Here is a 22,532-nt window from a genome sequence, read left to right as displayed (position 1 = left end):
GAGCAGAGGAGAACTTTTAGAAGTAGACTAAGACAACTGCATCGTTCCAAAGAGCATTATATGAGCCTCTACCCTCAGCCACTAGGCTCTATAATGAGTCAACCTATAGCCGGAGAAGTGATGACATCCTCCTGTTAGACTATTTTTTTTATTCCTGCTTAATTCTCTGCTAATATGTGTAAATTGTGTATCTGTGCACTTGTAAAGCTACTGTGACACTGTAATTTCCTTTGGGATCAATAAAGTATCTATCTATGTAAATAAATAAAGCTATGGGCCACGGTTGCCCGCAATGTAACACCATGGGGAAGAGAATTCTAACTCCTGTGCGTCACGGTCTAGTGAATAGTCAACATCACCTCGCACAATATGTTCAGCTGTTGCCTCACCATAGAAAAAAATACATGTGCCTCATATCAGTTCTATCAGATGGGCTCTGTGAATCTTCACTCATTGAATCATTGAAAGAAAGGAGAATTAGATGATATAGGAACATGAAATCTCACACACACACACACACACACACACACACACACACACACACACACACACACACACACACACACACACACACACAGAGACTTTTGATGCACCATGTCCATGAAGACCATCTATAACTAAATCCATTCACCAACACATGGTCTGTCTTATTTATTCTTCCAGATGCCCCTTAAATGTTGTAAGAGTCTGTCTCCACCACCACTCAGGCAGTGTATTTTAGATTCTAACCACCTTCCAGGTGAAAAGGAACTGAAATTCCAACTAAACCTCTTCCTCCTTGCTCTAATCCTATGTCCTCTACTTTTGCATAACTCTGTTGTGGGAAAGATGTTTCCTCCTCGCTACCCTTTCCATGCCCCTCACTATTTTGTAAACTTCTCTCAGGTTCTCCCTCAGCCTCCACTGCTCTAAGGGAAACTTAGCCAACAATACAAACTCTCCCTGTAACTAAAAACCTCCATGCCAGGAAGCATGCTGCTGAATCTCCTTTGCTGTTACTGTAATTCCTTGCTGTTGTGTGACAAGCAGTTGCAAACTTTTAGCAGCTAAGAAGTGTTAATGCTTCTAACAAATGCTTCTATGCTTTTAACATTTTGCTCTTACGTTCTATGCTGTCAGCTAATGAAAACGAATAGCACATTTCCGTTCCTCATCACCATTTATATCTTCAGGGAGTCTTGGACTTCTGTGCTAGGGTCTTTCTTTCCTAAACACTCCCTAAGGCCCTATTATATATTGTGTGAGCAACTCGGATTAGGGTTATTAAATAGAACAGTATCTCTTTTGAATTTGGGATTTCTATCATGTAGAAGGTTGCAGGCAATTACCTTGCAGAAACATCACCAAGTGTAGGTGCTTTTCTAGATCATGCACATCTGGACACATTATTCTTGCTGGGTTTTAATCCTGGAGATTGCTACCCAACAATGTTGTGGAGGTTCTGTACCTTCAGCAGAAGCACTGCATTGATTCAAGGCAGTGGGTCACCATCACGTGCATAAGAGTGGTTAAATATGCAGAAAAAATACTGACCTTTATATTGACCTTCACATTCTTTGGATGAATAATCAAAAAGTTAACAGGAGAAACAATATACCAGCATGACCAAGTCAGGTTTCCACTTTGTGATTTGATTACTGTGTGAGTTTGGCATCTTGGTTAAGGCTACTAAGCACCACACTGCTGTCCTCAATTGAGTCATCATCTTCTTTCCTTTATCCTCCTCTTAGTCTGCAACCCTTCTTCTTTTTTCTCTACCTCCTCTTCTTTATCTTTTCTTCTTCTTCCTTTTCCACCTCCTCTTTTCTTTCCTCTTTCCCCTTCTCTTCCTCTCAACAGAGATTCACCATTCACCAGTCTCTGAACTAACATCTGCAGAAAATCAAGTGTCAGTATCTGAGTGGTGATTAGATGTTAGGACTGTCTTGCTGTGGAGAGACCCAGGCTAACTGAAGGGAAGAAAGTCACAGGCAAAGATTACAGTGAGTAGAAAAAACTTGGGACAAATTAGTGCTTGTACTTGCTCTGCCTGCGGCCTTCAAACAGTCAAAGGAACAGCAGGATTAACAACCAACAACTATTGTCAACATGAGCTATTGGAGTTCTTCTAAACACTGCGTGAAGCTAATGATGCATTAATATGAGATATACTTTGATGATGTATTTACTGACCTTGTCCATAAGTGTAGCTTCATTAAACTTGCAACTCTTGTGTCCATCAGCTTAGATCTTCCCTTGTTGAATTCACCTCAGCCCATTCCTTCTACCACTACCACTTCACCTAATTACCTGAGGCTTTCTGGCCTCTATGGTAGAGTCAGAATGGACATTGATCAATATCACATTTCAATATCAAACGCAGGAGCAGAACAATTTCCTTACGTGAAACCATTGCACAAGCACTCTAACTCATTTAGAGCTGCTACCATTTTCAGGTGCAGATTCACACCAGTGAATAACGTTCAGAACACAGTAACATACCAGCAACACCATTCTTTATTTAAGTTGTGTAAAGTTGAACTGGTTATCTACTGGACTTGCCATGATCCAAACAATCATCAATGTTCAGCTCAGAGGCTTACAGCAATGTGATTCATGATCCGTATGAAATATTGGGAGAAGGATTCATAGGAAAGCATGGGATCCAGTTTGGGTTCAGAAGTCATACAATGATAGCAAATATGCAGTGTAGGAAGTGGCCATTCAGTCCATTGTGCCTGTCAAACAGCTACCTAGCCTGATCTCACCTGCTGGCACTACATCTATAATCATGCAGGTCGCTGTACTTCGTGCATACATTCTAGTATTACACATTCTCATTATTTGTACATTATGAGACAATATCATGGGACTGATTACATCTCTGGTAATGTACTACATACATCCTTGTAAATCAATCTGAAAGATAACGAGTAACATCAGTACGATATTAAATCTTATGAATTCAATGTCAAAGGTATAAAGTTGCAGATGTGAAGATGAAGATCTTAAACAAGCACTTAACACAAAGTCGTACTTAAGATTTGTTTTCACTTCCATTATTTCATTTTCTTGGAACATTGTCATGTATTGAGGGGTTTACAATCAAAACAGTTTAGGAGAGCTGGAATACCTCCGGCTCTCATTAAAAGTCACATAAGTTATGTCACATGGGATTTGGTAGATAGGTCATGGGAAGATGAGTTGTTTTGCTGCAGAAAAGCTGTAAAAGTATCTACCAAGATTTGAAACTTAAAACAATTTATTGCATTAATAAGCCACTGAAGCAATGTAAAAATACTGAGTTATTTTCATGCCCAATATATTTCCTTACAAAAATATACTGAGAAAAGTAAACCATATCAAAGTAATCATTTTTCAACATGTATCATCAGAGTTTGAAACAAGAATCATAATTCCATTTTTCTACAATAAGCCATAATATATTTATGAATTAGTCAACCAAAATGGATGGGAATTTGCATCAGAGCCTTATAAAAATGGATTCTATTAAAACTTGGTGTCACCTCATCAGCAGCTTAATGAAGGTTGAAATTATCATTTAGAATGAGCAATCAGCAAAACAGCTCAATTCAAGGAAGAGGGAAAGATATCATTGTGTTAACAATATTGGATTTACAGGTACTTTATGGGATTCGCTGGCTGACAAAAATGACTTATCTTTGCCAGGAGACAGAGTTTACAAATGAGATCCTTAATACTGTTGGTTTGTTAAATAATGAGTGTATGAGGTTGAGTGGGATCCAGGATCAGCCATGATGGAATGGCAGGGCACTCGATGGGCTGAATGGCCTAATTCTGCTCCAATGTCTTATGGCCTTATGCTCTAAGTACCTGTAAGTGCATCTTCTGGTAAAACTTATATAACCGTCGGTTTGATACTGGATAGTTTCAAAGACTTCTATTGCTCAGCAACATGGTCATGGTTAGATAAAGATGCTACAAATATTATGCATGCAGCATGAAGAAGAAGCATGATAATATTTCACAACACTGTCTACAAAACATAAATTCTAAATGTGCCCTCAACTATCAATTAGATTGGCAAAGTTTGCAAGGGCCATAGGCAATAGAAGTGTCATTAAATCTGACATAACACAGGTCAAAATGATCTCCATATCTGAATAATTTACTCTATTTACTGCATTCATCACAGCAAGAATTTGGCATATTATCAATTCCAAATAATCTACATGATTTATTAATTTTAGACAATGGCTGTGATCCTGTGGGATAAGATAACATCAATATGAAACAGTTTTATTGAAAAGCAGTGCTTAATTATCCCGAGTCCACTGTTGCACACTGCAACCAGATATCACCATGAAAGGATAATTTCACTCTGCAGTTGATAGTAACTGCCATTATGGAAGGGATAATTTATCACATAGTAACACAAAAATAAAAGGGATGAAAGCAGAATTTCCATCCTATGATACATGGGGACTTCTCTACTTTTAGGTTTTTTAACTATGTTTTAAAACATGTGATTAGAATACGGCAACACACACAAAATGCTGGTGGAATGCAACAGGCCAGGCAGCATCTATAGGAAGAAGTACAGTCGACGTTTCGGGCCGAGACTCTTCGTCAGGACTAACTGAAAGAAGAGATAGTAAGAAATTTGAAAGTGGGAGAGGGAGGGGGAGATCCAGAATGATAGAAAACCGGAGGAGGAGGGATGAAGCTAAGAGCTGGAAAGTTGATTGGCAAAAGGGATACACAACTGGAGAAGGGATACAGAGGATCATGGGGTGGGAGGCCTAGGGAGAAAGAAAGGGCGAGGGGAGCACCAGAGGAAGATGGAGAGCAGGCAAGGAGTTATTGTGTGAGGGCCAGAGAGAGAGAGAAAAAAAGGGGAATAATAATAAGTAAATAAGGGATGGGGTAAGAAGGGGAGGAGGGGCATTAACGGAAGTTAGAGAAATCAATGTTCATGCCTTCAGGTTGGAGGCTACCCAGACAGAATATAAGGTGCTGTTCCCCTCCCACTTTCAAATCTCTTACTATTTCTTCTTTCAGTTAGTCCTGACGAAGGGTCTCGGCCCGAAACGTCGACAGTACTTCTTCCTATAGGTGCTGCCTGGCCTGCTGCGTTCCACCAGCATTTTGTTGTGTTGCTTGACTTTCCAGCATCTGCATATTTCCTTTTGTTTGTGTAATTAGAATACCGGTTTTGTTTCTTCTGATGGTGACTGAGGAAGCATGTTATTAACATTTGTGATTGGCGTGAGGTCATTTAAGAGTCAACTGAATAGTGTGGGACTGGGTTCGAAACTTATCAAACTAGTGAGTACGGGAGAAAGCCGTCAGATTCTTACAATCACCTGCAGCTCAGCTACAAAATTCTTGAGCTCAATGTCACGAATTTTGTGTTTGAATTAATGACACTAGTTGGGGTATCTGATGCAAACTCACAAATGTTTGTTCAGCAGTGTTCAAAATGGTGATTGAAGACCAGCTGTCTAGAGATCTCATTATTTGTTTTGTAAATAAGGATATAGAGTCTTTGCCCTAAATGCTAATTAAATTAATTATGCCAAAAAAATAACTGGCTGCAACCACCCTACTGAATTGTTAATATACTTTAAATAGTAGTGTGTTCATTAGTTAAATCCAATTATTTCAATGGCAAAACCAATAAAGGCAAATGACTCAGAATCAGGCTCAATATCTCTGGCATTAGTTGTGAAATTTGTTGTTTTGTGGCAGCAGGACAGTGCAATACAAAATATTGACTATTTATGACTGAGGATGTTGGTTTGTAAAACAGCTATGGGTTGCAGAAGGTGGGAACACAAATGCAGGCGGCAGGACTATGAAGGTGGGGAATAAGCATCAAAGCCTCATTAACTCGGAAAGATGGGCCATCCTGCATTTCCATTGAAACACCTACAGAGGGCAGCCATCTGTATGGACGTTCTGCCTGTCTCCATCAGCACTCAGGCCAGGCCAATCAGCAGCTTGGCAATTTCAACAGTGCCAGTGTGGTATTGGATACTGGCATAGATCTCTTGCGATTGAGTATACCATTACAGACCTGCAATCTTCCCTCCAACAATTACTAAGATTTCTGAGGGGCCTTCAGTTGGGAAAGGCAACCGGGATTATGAAGCGCAGATCAATGCACTCGGGGCATTTGTGCTCCCCCCACTACCAGTCTGGTGCCTGTAGCCAGACCAGGCTTCAGATGCTCATGATGAGAGTGTGAGGCCTCCTTCCAGGTCCTCCAGGGGGGCTCAGCGGGCTGCCACAGGGCATGGTGCAGCTGTTAGAAGAGAGCCTTGTGAGAGTATTTGGACAGGCAAAGGAAGCCAGCAGCTGTCCGTGGGAGTCAATATCTGATGTGTGTATACATTTTTGATAAGATTGGTTGCATAAAAATGGTTTGGAGCTTCGATTTGGTTTGGTCTTTGATTCTGTGGTTGCATCATTGTGTCTGCTGAAGAAGGACAGGAATTGGCACCGTATAGAGAACCGGGAAATTATTTATTGAAAAGGCAGCCAGTCTCAGACCTCTTGGCCGGAAAGAATCTCCTCACATTGTCTGATCCCTTCCACCTCTCCTTCCATTCAGCTTAATTGTAGACCACATCTTCAACATGTGACCAAAACAGGTTGTACTAAATGCAGTATTTAACTTAATACTGCAGAAAAATGTGTAAGAAAATACTATTACAAGTCAAAGTATATTAAATCTTTTTGTCTAAATGCATGATTCATACTGTAGTTGTTACTCTTTGTTGTGACAGTAACCACAGGAAACCTACTTACACTGAACATGATGTAAGAGCTTGATTCCATTAGGAATGATACAATCATTTCCATGACAAAAATATTTGTTTAAACTTTCTAGTCAATACAATTTAATTATTGGCATTAAGTGTATCTTAGTAGGTCAGATTTCTTCCTAGAAATGTCAGATCACATTTAACTTTGATGATACCAGATTTATGATTTCATTTGCTCTATTCTTGTGTGCTTTGTTTGGGAATCCTATTTAGTCATTAACAACGAAGAACATTATTGTTTAAACAACACACACAAAATGCTGGTGGAACACAGCAGGCCAGGCAGCATCTATAAGGTCCTGACGAAGGGTCTCGGCCCGAAGCGTCGACAGTGCTTCTCCTTATAGATGCTGCCTGGCCTGCTGTGTTCCACCAGCATTTTGTGTGTGTTGTTTGAATTTCCAGCATCTGCAGATTTCCTCGTGTTTGAACATTATAGTTTGTAATCTGTCCCAAGAAACTACTGGCTCTCCAGCAATTAAAAAAAAGTGAACAATGCCATGTTATGACGCAAAATGAGATTAGCTTCCAAAGTTCAAGGAATGATACAGGAATCAGGAATACCATAGGGTTGATTCTTACCAGGGAATTATGGAGTTATTGCTGTGTGGGAAGGTGCCCATTCTGCCCATCTGCTGTCTCCTGGTGGAATAATTAGTCTCATTCTTTTGCTCTTACCCACAAGTAGTTATCCTATTAATTCTGCTTTTTTTCAAATATTACACTCACAGAGGTTCTATTCATAACTATCTTCGCATAAATACTTAATCTCCCACATAGAAGAGAAGTCGAGTATTTTTACAATGTGAGAGATTGAAAAGTATTGGTGTTTACAAGGACATTCTCTGTCCTTTTAATTAGTACAGACAACAAGGATGAAGACAAATGATAAATTAGTCTTTTCTGTAAGATAAGTTGGGTTTAGGAACACAGACATCTTGGTCCAATTCCTGACACCATATCTACAACATTGTCTACTTGTCTGATCTCTCCATTTGAGGAAGGGTATACTGTATTGAGATAGAAGAATTGGAATAAAGGTTCCCCAGATTCATTAATATCTTACATATTTCAATCCCACTATAAAATCACCAAGAGTCCAGTAGAATCAATTAGAAAAACCGAGGGACCTATCCAGGTTTAAACTCCTTTTTGCAAATATTAAGATTCTAAGATATCGGAGTTGACGTCTGGACCATTTTAATTGAAAACAGCATTGTAGTGGTCACTCTTGACATATTTAAAGGATCGTGGTTGGGTATGGGAAATAGGGAAGAACATATGGAGGGATATAATTCATTGAGAGGCAGGGTCTAACAATGTTCTGTTACAGAGAACCAGTGCTGATGAGCTCTGAAGAAGGGTCTTATGTTATTTTGATCCTTCCCAGTGTGCAGTCCCTGTGTGCAATGTGGGTGGTTCACCTGGAAGCAGAGGGGACATCAGTGAGCTGGTTGCATGTGCGCATTTTGAGCAGAAACCATTACTGAAGTGTCCTATAAATAACAAATATGTGTAACTGGGTGACCATTGAATACTATTCATTATCATTATAAAATGTACTCAGGCATTCATCTGGGTAATGCTAGAATAGTTGTCTGTGCCTTTAAGTGGAGATGGTGACGTCATTACGTACACGCGGGATAGTGGGGAGACCATTTTGTTTTCTGCAGAGGAAACTGGTGGAGCTTTGGGATTAAGTTCCTCCCAGAAATATGGGGCATGCTGAGGAAAGATGAGCATTAATCGATGATATCCATGTGAATTTGTTTATACTCGTTGGCAAATCGAGAATATCGGTAAACTGACATGCTTTACATGCGGATGCTTTAGATTTTCATGAGTGAAGGCATTGGCGCGGATAGCGTGGCTTGTGTGAAGTTCCTCACCGGCCAAGTAGGTCAGTCTTCCTGTAATTTAACTACCAGGCAATATCGTGTAAAAGTTGTGCCAAAGCGTACCTTTTGTCTAACTTTATAGTATCATGACTGACTGTGAATGTAACAGCATAATGTGAATGTTTAGTCTCTGTTTGGAAGTTAAACATGTGTGGGAGTAGACGTCTTAGATGAGATGTATTCCCTTACATTTTCACTGCTATGTATAAGGTACAGGGTTGGGGGGATTCTAATCTTGTTTGTATTGCGTTCCTTCAGAATTGCCACTACCGTATTAGTACTGTATTAGTTTTGTGTGGTTTTCTTTATGTATTTTTATACTGCATACGCAATCCATCGATACACAAGTGTGTGGATTGAAGGTTAAACGGAGATTGTAATGGCAGGAACTGGTTGTAAGTTCGTTCGTTTTGTTTTAAGACCCTCTTCCGGCACTAAAACTTCTAAAACAGATAAAGGAATTAAAACCCGAAAAAGTATTTGTTGTCCTGAGTGTGTACTTTTCCCCAGGCTACAAAATATGTGCTAGCATTTTTACCCATGCTGTTTGTCTTTATTAAGAACAAATATAACATGCTGTCAGAAGTTGGCATGAGGTCAAACCAGGGAGCATAAATGAATATTGTGACCGACTAAGAAAGAGATGCTACTTCTGACAGGAAGAAAAAAGAAAAAGAGAGTGTGGTCGGTGGCCAGAGTGGTGACACACCACATTATTCCAGAGGTTCACCAAGAGATTAAGGTGCGAGATGCCAGAAATCCAAGTCCTCCCGCACCTATGCAGCTTGCTGGTGACTGGAAACACTTCAAACAGCAATTCATTATTTATTTAGCAGTGAGCAGAGCTGGTGGGGCTGATGGATATTAGAAAGTGTCTATCTTTTTACATGTAATTGGCGAAGGTGCTTTGGACATCCTTAACAGTTTTCAAATTGATGGGACAGACTTTAGATTGAACACTCTGATGACAAAATTTGATGAGTATCTGGGCCCAAGTAAAAACAACACATTTTAAAGACATGTTAGTTTCCTGTGACCAGAAACAAGATGTTAGCTTTGACCAATACTTAGCTGAGCTTCACCCACTGAGTAAGTCCTACGAGTTTGGAGATCTGAGAGACTCATGAGTTAGAGGCAAAATAGTTTGTGGAATCCCAGATAATGGACATAGAGAAAGCTTGCACCATGTAAAAGAGTTAATGCTACAAAAAGCTGTGGCTATGCGTAGGGCAGTGGGGAGCACACAACCACAAGCTAAGGAAATGCACAGAGCAGGAACAACAAATCATGCTGTGAAAACAAAGGAACAGAGCACAAGACGTTTCCCAACGCAACAGCAAAGCAAGGAGGTAGGTTCAAACAGCAAATGCAGCAATTCTGGAGGTTGGCACATCAAAAAAAAATGTGTCCTGCTTACGGAAAGTCCTGCAATCAGTGCGGGAAGAAGTATCATTTTGCAAAGTGGGGGCTTCCAAGAGGAAGGTACGTGCTGTTGCTGAGGAAATGGAGGAAGCCTTTGTTGATACAGACTGCTGGTGCTGGTAAAACAGAATGAATGTTCCAGTGACTGTGAATGAGACAGCCATTCCATTCAAGCTTGACACTGATGCTCAGGTGAATTTGTTGTTCATGGATGATTACAAGACTCTCCAAGTAAAGAGCAAGATTTAAAAGTGACAGGCTATACTGGAGAGAATAATCTAGTAAAAGGGGGTGGTATAGTGATCTTCAAGCACAAGGGGAAGCACTTAAAGGCACAACTATTGATTGTAGATAAGAGAGTACAGCCAATATTAGTTCGGAGCAATGTTCCCTTTAATTTGTAATGACCAGTGTGTGAAAAAATCTTGTGCTGTGCAGTTTGTTGCTCAGTGACAACAGTATGTCTGCATTGAATTTTATATAGACAGGTATTCATTTTAATAGCTAGCAAAGCACTGACAATTAGAACTTTGATCTCCTCTGGGTTTGATCAGTTTTGCTCTCATTCATCTGCACTTCTCACAGAACATATGCAGCAGGCCTGTAGCGGGTACAAAGGTGCTTCATGCCAGAGCTTTTGCACACTGTCCATATGTGATTTGCTTGCTAAGTGATGCCTTAAAAGGTCAAGTTTCCAAATACCACTCCATTTCTTCCCATTGGAAACTTCTCCAGCAACTTTTGCATCGAGACGATACTAGCAGGTAATACCAGTTTCTGTATTGTACATAAATATTTCTCAGAGCTGCACGTTCCTGACCTCATGAGCTTTTGATGTAGCAGCAGCTTTGGTTCTTTGTTTGGAATTGGATCAACAATTTCTTCAATGAAAATAGTATAAATAAGCCAGTTCTAAACTCTGCAGACAAATCATTGCAAGCTCCACATTGTCAACACCATAAAGGAAATGTAATTGTGTACAATCATGATATATACTTAACATGCCAACGAGGTAGAGGGTAACAATCTATTGTGTGCGGTTTAAATTCCTTTATGCACTAGTAGCAAAAGCTGTGTGCATGCACACACCTTAGAGGGAACATTGGCTCTGAGTGCATGTGGAAAGCCAGGTCTGGAGGAAGGAGTGCTTGTAATGGCTTCACAAACCGAGGAGGACCACACAACACCCATGGAAGAGTACGCAGATGTCTTTGAGAGGCTTGAATGATTACCTGATGCAACTCGAGAAACTTGTGACAGCATTCTTGAGAGATCCAAAGAGGTTATGTACGAGAAGCACAAGAACACCACCTTTCAGAGGCATCCGTACCATCTACATCAGCATCATGATGATGAAGTCGCCAGTCTTGCTTTCACAACATGCAGCTTTGGATCAAAATCTGTCTCTCATCGACTTCCAGTTAAAGAGTGGAAATCAAAAATATCTCCAGGATCTTCTCTGAAGTTGAAGAGGAAAAACTAACAGGAAACTGGGTAGACCACACTGACCCCAAGGTCAGAACAGCACCACCAGGTCAACACAAACCAAAAGGAGGAGTTGCTATCTATGATATGCTTCCAACAGAAGGAGCTCTATGAATTGAGACAGAATCAGTTGGAACTTGTGCGCAGACTCATTGATCACATAAAAGTATTCCAGGGCTCCATTATGAGGCATGTGGAATTAATTATGGTCAGACAGCAAGATCAAGAACAGAGATGGACAGACAGGAACACAATAGAAAGATGTGAAAGAAACAAACATGTAGATCAGCGTTCTCAGAAAGACACTAGTATTAGCACAGCAGGTGAAAGCAATACTGTACATCAGTTGAGACAAATAGCAGACCAAAAAGGACCATCAAACCACTTGAAAAACTGATTGAGAATTGAAGAGTGAATAAGGGTGAAAACAATACATCAGTGGAGACAAATAGCAGACCAAAAAGGATCATCAAACCACTTATGAAACTGATTGAGAGTTGAAGAGTGAATAATTACTCATTACAATTGAAGTTAATGTAAATATCTTTGTTGAAAAGGATTATTATTTCTTGCAAGTTTATGAGGATATAGTATCGTATTTGTTTTCTTTAAGGATGTGTACATAATAAAGAACTGCAGATCCCAGTGTGCATTGCCGGCTGTTCACCCGGAACTGGAAGTAATGTTAGTGAGTTGGTTGCACATGCTCAAGTTGTGCAAAAGCCATTACTAAATATCCTGTAAATAATAAATATGTTCCAGCATTTTTACCCATGTTATTTGTCTCTATTAAGAACAATCATAGCAGATCTTTGACCTGAACTGTTAACTATTTCTACAGATGCTGCTTAACCTACTGAATTTTTCCATCATTTTCTGTTTTTATTGGAGATTTCCAACATTTGTTGTTTTATTTATTTAGAGATAGAGCGCCAAACAGGCTGCACTACCCAGCAACCCACCTATTTAACACTAGCCTAATCACAGGATAATCTACAATGACCACTTAACTTACTAATCAGTATGCCTTTGGACTGTGGGAGGGAACCGGAGCACTCAAAGCAGACCCACGCACTCACAAGGAGAATGTAGAAACTCCTTACAATCAGCGCCGGAATTGAAATCCAAACTCCGGAATGGCTGAGCTGTAAAAACGTTGCATTAGCCACTGTGCTCCCATGTACCCTAGTCTTGCTTTGATTTCTCTCTTCACCATAGGCCACCACATTCTCAACACAATTTTTCAATTATTTTTCATAGCAGCCAGTGCAAATAACAAGCTAAATACTTTCATTGGAATGCAGTATTGCACTTTAATTTGATATTTTAAAATGGAAATCACAATGTACTGTACTTATAACAAAGGAATCATATCCAGATACAATGAATATCAAACAATAATATTGTTGCTATACACCAATATTAAGCATTAGACGACTACACAGTTCAGCTTTTTTAAAGAACTGTATCAAGTTGTGATGAGAGCAACACAAAAATTGTCATTTCAATTTAAATTTTTGTATGAAACTGTAAATTAATTTTTAAAAAATCAGCCAAATACTTGTATATTGTTGGATTTTTAAAATGTAATTAAAACTAACTAATAATGCAACAATGAAAATTCTGATTTATTTTAGGCAACGTTGGTCTGGGTAGAGTATAACACTCTCCATTAGAAGGTTCAGTATTCTGCTGATGATAAAATAATTAATTTAATATAAAATCAAAACATTAGAATCATGGAAAACATACAGCACAGGAGGCTGTTCAAACCAATGTGGAGGAACCAGTGGCAAAAAGAAATTCTAATCTGATCCCACCTTCTAAACCTAAATCTGTCACCCTGCAGATTTCTGCCTGTATCATTTTTGCAGATGGTGAGTGCCACGACCTTCCCTGGCTTTGGAAAATTTTTCCTCATTATTCCTCTGATCCTTTTGCTTATGCTTTAAGCCTATGCCTCCTGACTTTTAAGTGCACTATATAAGGTCTTTCCTATTTACTATATGTAAGCCTTGTTGTACTTTGCTCTAGAGAGTAGAGTTATCCTCTAAGTTCTTAAATTTAATGTGGAACAAATCACCGAAAGTGTGAGCTTATATGACTGCAAAAAGTAATATTAAGTACCTAGTACCTGACTGAACAGGACAAGCAAGATGCATCTCCTGAACCAATCTGGAGACTTATGACTGAAATAGAAATGGAAATTAATGCAAATGAATTCAACCAAAATCAGGTACAAAAAATGCTAAATTATCTTGAAAACAATCAAAACCTGAATGAATTACAGTTTAGTGCAGGGGATAGAGGAATGGGAATAGAGTTGATGGGGATGATGGCAAGACTAATTAATACCTTATTGTTAAAAGGGGGCTTAGACTATTGTGGACATGAAGTGACTTCTGTCAGTGTGGTTAGCTTGCATAAATCCAATGCTCTGACATACATTGCAATTCAATTGTGTACGTCTTTCCCCCAGTGTTAACTTTGAAGCATCACATTTCAGTTTGAAATATTTTTGTTTCAAATGTAAATTTGCCCCTCACTTAAAGTTGCTGTAGCATCTTTGTGTAGATTATTTTGAGCACCATTAGTAACTCCACTATTGTTTTGACAGCAAACATGGCCCATTAAAATCTGGCAAGAAACAGACTATGTGGGTTGTTATGACATATAGATTATTAAGACTGTACTGTGTAAATCATGCAACTGGTTTTAGAGATTTATCTACTGGTTTACATTGCCTGGTTGTGGTCACATATGCTAGAGATTACTTTGAATACATTAACACACCTACTTTTCAATCATTTGCACAATACCACAGTACTAAATGTTAGAAAGACTGGAAAGAACAATAGTTGCTTTGTGCTTTAATATCCGTAGCTAATGCCAAAATATCTAGCGTAATATATTAACTGTTTTACACACATATAAATCCAATATTTCTACAACCACTGTTTCATTAGTGTGCGAACATAGTGACACAACATTGCAGGCAGCTACATGACTGACTGTAACCATGGATTAACTGGGAGAAATAGCTGTGGCAAGTTGCAAGCTGGTTGTACTTCTATTCATAAAAATTAAGCATTTTCCTTAATAAAGATCTTTCAATATTTTAGGATTGTCTGATGCAGTTTTTTTAACCACTGCAGTGAAGTAGAAGATATTATAAATACACACTTGCATGCTGAAAATAATCACATATACAAATCTTTACAGATAAATAATCAAAATATCTTTTACATTCAGACATATAAAGACTTTTGAACAAAATGCATTCATTAAAAGCTGACTTACAAAGGTAATTTTCATTCTAGTGTAAACATATTTGTTCTACTGACATCACGTAAGGTGCTCTTAAGTATCACCACATCAAAGTAGGCCACAGTGGAAAAGGTATAGTAACTCCATGCATAACCTATTTTGAAATACAATGCAGTATTTTAACAGTCAGCAAGGGACACTTACTTCTCACCCAAGTGCAAAAGGATTAAGTCAGTTTTATCTCTGCTTGCTTAGGGAGAATCTACTACAGACGGCAGGAACAAACAGTGTACAAGCAAATCACACTTGTGCATTTCAACTATTTAACAGATTTTACCATTTCAGTACAACATGAAAAAGACAATCACCACAGAGGTATTTTATAAAGCAGAGTTTACTTATGGTAACCATCAATACTTTAATCACCACATTTGAACACGTGGACACCATTATTAACAAACATTTGAAATGACTGCCACTTTCTACTGATATTTCTCATTACCAATATCACAGCAATACTCAATGCCATTTTGTCAATCAACTCTAACTGAAAACCTTGTACTATGAAGATTTCAGACAAGAACACATAAAAGTTACACCTGGAACGGGTTACATTTGATTGGTAAAAGAAGTTGGAGGTTGCTGGCTGTATCCACCCTGACTGTATCCTCCAATCTGGCCATAGGAAGCTTGTTGGCCAAAGCTTGCCTGCTGTCCATAGCTCTGTTGGTTGTATCCACCAGTTTGACCATAGCTTTCTTGATCGCATGAACCTTGGTTGTAAGATTGGTTGAATCCACTTGAGGCTGGCTGCTTTTCCATGGTGCTTTGAGAGTGCCGTTGACTAGATGTGTGCCAACCAGTCTCCTTGAACACAAACCAAATATTGCCAGCCCACAGAATAAAGTTAAGAAATCCAAACACCTGTGGAAATAATAAAACATTCAGTTTCTATATGTTTCAGTCTCCATTATGAATATTTTTGTATCATAATTATCATAGTTGTGAATAAGTGGGAGGAACAAAGTGGAACATTTTAGAGCTGATGGGGAGGAGCTGCTACTATGTTTGTGATGCAAACAAAATTACAATTATGAATTATCGGTGACGAACCTATAAGAAAGTTGTTTTAAAGTGCTCTGGTACTAACTCACTCTGCTATTCCTGATGAAATGCTCAAAGTGTCAGCGCTGTAAAGATGAAAGTGGTGAATTTGTAATTTGACAATCAAGGTTATCCTGATTGATGGTGAACTTATTAAGAACTTCAAGCACAGCATAAAGAATTTAAATAGGAGTGTAATTTGTCTTTGAGTGCTGAGGGTAAATAAGCATCAGAGCATTCTTTTGAGTTAGTGGAGGAGAGGAGGTCACTAACCAAACCGTTATCCATTATGGACAATCTGGCACATCCTCTCTAAGCAGAGAAGAACCTTTTCAGAAAGACTCATTCAGCTCTGCTGTCACAAGGATCATTAGAGAAAATCTTTCCTACCAAATGCAATGCACATATACAACAGTTCATCTCTGAGCCACAGGTGAGCACACATCATAGTACAGTAGTCTCTGCTTTATAATTTTGTACATTATTATTGCACATTGGTACACTATGTTTATATTATTACTATTTTCACACTATTATTAATGTGCATTTATTATTTGTTAAGCACACTGCTAAGTGTGTTTTTAAATGCTGTTGTAACAAAAGCATTTCCCACTCGGGATCAATAAAGTATTATTATTATTATTTGTTCTCACCTGGGTATTTGGTTCCATTACAATGGCTTGAATGTTGGGAAGAAATCGCAATGGACAGCTATCACTGCATCATTTGTTTAGTATTAGTGTCCAAAAAACTTTAAAAATTCACGTCACTGCAATTTACCCAAACTGCAGAACTATGCAAATGAGTTTCAAAACGTATTTACATAGAAATAATTCCTGATTTTTATTACTAATTTAATCAAAACTAAATCTTTCTTAGCATTCTAAAACATATTGCTGGAGAGAAAAAGTCCATAAAGCATAAATAATTATTTGGAGAACCAACCAGTCATCGTTCACAGTGTACGTTCGTGATTTCAATTGAGTCTGAAGAGCTCTACCACCTGTAATTGCTATTATTATGCCATCAACAAAATCAGACCTTGCAAGACAACCAAAAAATGCAGATCAGCAGGAAAACAGTTATGTCTTTAGAAATTACTCCTGGTATGTACATACTGTAGGTGTTATGTGACCTTTAAAACAATTTATCATACTATTTAACAAGTTGAAGTGACAAATATAATTTTAGCTCTCAGCATAATTATCTTTAGGAACTGAACCAACAAGTAATTACTTATTATCATTTTCACCACATACCAACATTACATTCTAGTTGTCTTGTTATTCCATCAAAAATGCAAGCTTAGTTTTGGGTACCAAATGTAGAAGCATGGAAATTGTTGAAAAGAATGCTTTTTAGAGAAAAATATATATTCTATTACTGGTCATCATTATTCCTTAGCAAAAGAAGCATAATTCACAAATCCCATGCTTAGGAGTCTAGCTTTGTCATGTTAAATAAACCTAGAAATGAATGCTGTATGCTAAGAAGCATTAATTTTATATATATTAATGAATGGAATTGAAACAAAAAAAATACAGCATTGAGAATGTTATGACCTGTTATTCTTAAATTCCAAGGAGAAGATCCTGAGATTTTTCTATGAAAATATTGGTGTTTCGTTCCTTGATTTTTTTTTCATAAGCAAGATATAAATTTGGGTATAGGTCACATTGATGGGTCCTGGCCTGAGAATGTATTGAAGTGGCTGGGCCCAGGACCAAGAGCAAGGAACGACCTGCTGTTTGGTTGATTTAAGCACCGGGTCAGATTGAAAAGGTCAGGGTGTTGGGGCTGGAGGTGTGGTGAACTACATATACCTGTCTGGACACGCCCCTCTGCTGACTGCTCCTGTGGCTCCTCCCACAGACCCCTCTATAACGGCGATTGGAGGTACTGCTCCTCCCTCAGTCTCCAGGATGTTGTGTGGTGGTCTCTTGCTACTAATCGTGGTGTCTTGCAGCTAATAAAAGCCTAACGTTCGCCTCCCGTCTCCGAGAGTTATTGATGGTGCATCAGGAGGTGAGAGATGGACTGGTGCTCGTGCAACTTACTAGTCTCTGCGCTGAACTGAGGCTTGGGCCTGCAACTAATTGTCTTCTGGATTGGCTATGACTGGCTTCATGGCTGTGGACTGCCTGAGTCACAAAATGAGAAAATCTGAAGACGCTGGAAAACCAGACAACACACACAAAATAATGGAGGAACTCAGCTGGTCAAGCAGCATCTATGGAAATGAATAAACAGTTGATATTTTGGGCCGAGATGTCCACTCTTTATTGATTTCCATCTGCCTGAGTCAGATGCATATCTTATTAACTGATTAAAAGTTGAAGAAGAGCATAAATTTCTTCCATGTAAGTATTGAGAAGACTTGTATTCTTGTGTGTTTGCTAGGAACTTGGCTCCCTAGCTATCAACTCCATCTGTTTCCTTGTTTGCAGTCTGATGCTCTTACAAAGCCTGAAATGTGTTTCTGATCTGGTCCTTCACTGAGACCACTTACCTTCATCCCCACATTATCATGTCTGAACCACTGCTTCAGTTTATGACCTTCAGCCATAACTGCCTCCTCTTGGGGTTGTCTGCTCCTCTAGCTAGCCTAAATTTCAACTGTTTATAATCCTCAGCACCCGCTAACTGGAGTAAATCCTTTTCTCCTATCACCCCAGTTCCTGGGGATCAACTTGAGTCCTGGTCTAGCTACAGCTCAGTTTAAAATTCTCATCTTTGTTTTCAAAACCACCATGATTATTTCTGTGGCCACCCAAGTTAAATCTGGCAGTAATTGTTTAGGAAGCAGCTTGGGGTTTCATCATGTGCCTTCAGCTTCAGACCTGACTACTGAAGAAAAGGAAAGAATACTGTCTCCATTAACACAACAGCATTTGGCAGAATGGCTTCAAAGTACTTTGGTGGAACTGAAGAAGGGGCTAAAACTCCCATAACAGAGTCATACTTTGTATTAACTAACTTGGTTTGTCAGTTGGAGGTAACTCACCCCAGCCCAGGAACATAATTCCTGAATTCAAGATGGCGGTATGATGCAGCTTGCAGCCGCCACTCAGGAGCTGATTATCTGTTATTTGTGAAGCGGGGTGCTGCGCGCAATTATAATCAGATGAAAAACAGAAGTGGGAGCATGGAGGAACATCTGGAAATCTTCAGGAAGACCTTCTTCGTTGCTGCTGCTGCTGTGAGGTCCGGGTCTCTGCTGGGAAGAACAGGCCCCCAGTCCTCAGGGTCGCGTTGACGATGGCCATTGGCGGGGGCATCTTAATACGCTCGGCAGAGGATGGTGCTCGGAGAAGCTGTGCCGGAGGGGATGGTCGGAGGCTCGGAGGTTCGACGGACTTGGAGTCCGCTGCGGTCAGGTCGCTTTCGGTGTGTGCTGCGTCTGCGAGGCTGAGTCGGGCAGCTCCGTGGAAGTCCATAGCGGGGCTATTCCCTTCTGCCGCTGGCGTGGGATGACAAGTCTATCGGGACCCTGAGGACTTGTGGAAACTGTGTGGTGGTTTCTTTTGAACTTATAGTCTTTTAACATCTTTGGACTATTTTTACTGTGCCCATGGTCTGTTTTTTAATCAATTATGCTATTGTTTGCACTGTTGTAACTATGTGGCTTTGTGCAGGTCTTGTAGCTTTAGTTTTTGGTCTTGTTTTGTCTGGTGGGATTGGAGCTCCTTTCCGGGGAACGCGCTAAGATGGTAGCACGATATTAATACGCAGCAGCCTCTCCGGACTCTGGATTGGGGATTGCCAAACGTTATGTGGATTTTCTGGTGTCGTCTGTTTTGTCATGTGCTTTTGTGATATCATTCTGGAGGAACGTTGTCTCATTTTTTAACTCCATTGCATTTGTGGTTTCTAAATGACAATAAACTGAATCTGAATCTGAATCTGAATTGAAGGAGATGCTTGGAGCAGTACCTACCCCATCCACCTTCACTGTGATCATTAGCACCTTCCTTCACCATGTCAGAAGCGGCGACGTTCACCAACGAACAGATTATATTCAGCTTTATTTTCAAATTCCATCCACTTCATCACTTTAAACAGCCTGTTTATGTTTATCCAAGCTTTTGTATGCCAATGTTAATACCTCCTCATATAACTTTGTCAAATCTTGATTTGATGGAGTGCCTTAGAATATAATATTATGTCAATTGTGTTTCATAAATGCATTTGTCTGGAGGTGTCACCACTACAGTCAATCAAGACCACTAGGGTTTGTGGAACCAGGAGGAGCCTGGATGCTTACTGTCCCAGGATCTTCACCAATCCCCACCCACCCACTCCCACTTGCAAATCTCTGTCAAACACACTCCTCGTACGGCATATTTGATTGCCTTCATGTAAGAAGCTGCCCCTTAACTCCAGCAGGGCAGAAAGGAGACTTAGCACTTGTAAGAGAAAGCCTGCAGGCTTCCCACCCAAAATATCACTCCCCTTGTGCATCTCAGTGGGCCCATTCTGTCCCTTTGACTTTCATAAATTGATACCATAAGTGGTAAAGGAAAGCAGGTTTCATAGAACTGCACAATGGATCTTAAGTCTATCTGTTAATGAGTGCAAATTCATATACTGTAGTCTCCTGTCTTCTTCTTTCTCTGCTTCCTCATCTTGTCATTTTTCCAAAGTTTCCTTGTGTTCTCTTTCCATTTTCCAGCTTATTATTTAATATTGCCCATCACAGCAAAGCAATAATGTCATTTATTTCAAAAAATATATAAATTGTTTATGATGGGACATTGCAACAGGAAAGAGCTGTTTTTGATTGACTGATATTGTGTTTGTTAGTTTTTTTGCACACTAAAGGAATTTCTCAGGTTATTGTACTGGAATCTGAAATATATATTTTGTTGGAGAATATATCAGTTTTGACAGCAATTAAAAATCAATTTAACTATAATTTGCAATGATAGACTTTGGAAGCTGAATGAATTTAAAATAACACAATCTGAAATAAAGGCAATGCAGATGCTGTGTGTCGGCTCCTCCCAACGCTCTTTAAACAAATTCATGTGAATAGTCTTCCTGCTGAACAATGATATCAACAATATTCAAATGCAGCAAAGATGTGCCTCACAACCACATTAATTCAATATTCTGATCTGTTCTCAGCTTCTGAGCTTGTAAGATGTTAGCTCTGTTAATGAGTAGAGAACACAGTTTTTATTCTAATATCAACCCATAAGATATTTGATCAAGGTAGTGCTGTTTGAATAAAGTGGTGTCTAATGATTTTTGAAACTGCAGCGTTTTGTGATGTTATTCATTCAGGGTTTCTTGAAATTGCATCCAAGGTTGTCACCAAGACAAATATTTCTCTTTCAAGAAAGCAGTTGTTTGATCAGACTAAACTATCAAGACACAGTGCTTGACGTTTTTGCTCTTGACTCCTCTGACTACTGAACAGATGGTATTGCTGAGTCTGGGTTGCAAGGAAGGCTGTGATGGATACTATATCTACCTACTCTTCGAGGACTAGCTTACAACCCTGTCTAGTTTCTGTAACATGGTCCAGCTGCCAATATCCATTACTTGAGAGGTGAGCTCCCCTCCCTACCACAGAGGAGATACATCGGATAGGACTTAAAATTGTCTTTTGAGTTTAGAGCTTTGTGGACTGTCAACCCAACACCATCACAGGACCTCATAGTGGCAGATCATTAAACAGCAAGTCAAGTTAGGGAAATTTTACTAATCAGCGTCAGCACTTCAGGAATAAGGAGACAAAAGCACACTTCTCACTCGGAAAGGGCATTGGGAAGATTATTGAAATGAACTCACTTGGTCCTTGCTCAAGCAAAGCCTTCCCACTGATGATCATGATATTGCTGGTATAACAGGACATCTTTGAACACTATCCTAGAACAAGTCTTGCAAAATATGGAGTTTATGAACAATCTTACTAGATGAGAAATTATTAAAGATTAATTGTAGCTCCGTGTTGTAAAAATGTTTTCCATTTAAGTGCATTATCCATCTACTTGGCAATTTATTGTTCTTCTCTTTCCTGACAGCAAACATATATGCAAGTCCTATAGATCTTTGACAAACTTCTATAGATACACAGTGGAGAATATGCTAACTTGTTGCATCACAGCCTGGTATGGAAACACCGATGCCCATCAACAGTAAAGGGTACAGGAAGTGGTGGATACACCCCTTTCAAACAGAGGCAAACCTCTGCCCAGTACTGAGTACATTTACGTGGAGTGCTGCCACAAGAAAGCAGCATCCATCATCAAAGACCCTCACCATCTTCTCATTACTATAAGGAAGGAGGTACAGAATCCTTAGGTCCCACAACACCAGGTTCAGAAACAGTTATTATCCTACAACCACCAATCTCCTGAACTGGTCTGGAAACTTCATTCACCACTACTCTGAAATAATATTATGATCTCCAGACTCACCTTCAAGGGGTCTTTACAACTCATGTTCTCAGTGTTATTTTTATTTGCCGTTTACCTTCTTTTGCACCGCAGTTGTTTGTCAGTATTTGCCTGCTTATGTATAGTTTTTCTTAAAATTGTATTGTATTTCGGTTTTCCTG

The 22,532-nt window shown here is 39.3% G+C and overlaps 1 protein-coding gene across 2 annotated transcripts in view; it reads right to left on the bottom strand.

The window, feature by feature from the left end:
* Positions 1–12,884: 12,884 nt before the first annotated feature.
* The window catches only part of synpra (synaptoporin a), a 294,470-nt gene continuing 284,822 nt past the window's right edge, over positions 12,885–22,532 (bottom strand). For both annotated transcript variants that reach the window (XM_073072306.1, XM_073072307.1), the window contains one exon: positions 12,885–15,787. In XM_073072306.1, coding sequence (XP_072928407.1) covers positions 15,473–15,787 — 315 coding nt within the window. In that variant the 3' untranslated portion in view covers positions 12,885–15,472. The remainder of the gene's footprint in view (positions 15,788–22,532) is intronic.

This window comes from Hemitrygon akajei, chromosome 19 (assembly GCF_048418815.1).
Source record: "Hemitrygon akajei chromosome 19, sHemAka1.3, whole genome shotgun sequence".
NCBI lineage: Eukaryota > Metazoa > Chordata > Chondrichthyes > Myliobatiformes > Dasyatidae > Hemitrygon > Hemitrygon akajei.
This window is presented reverse-complemented; position numbering and strand designations above follow the sequence as displayed.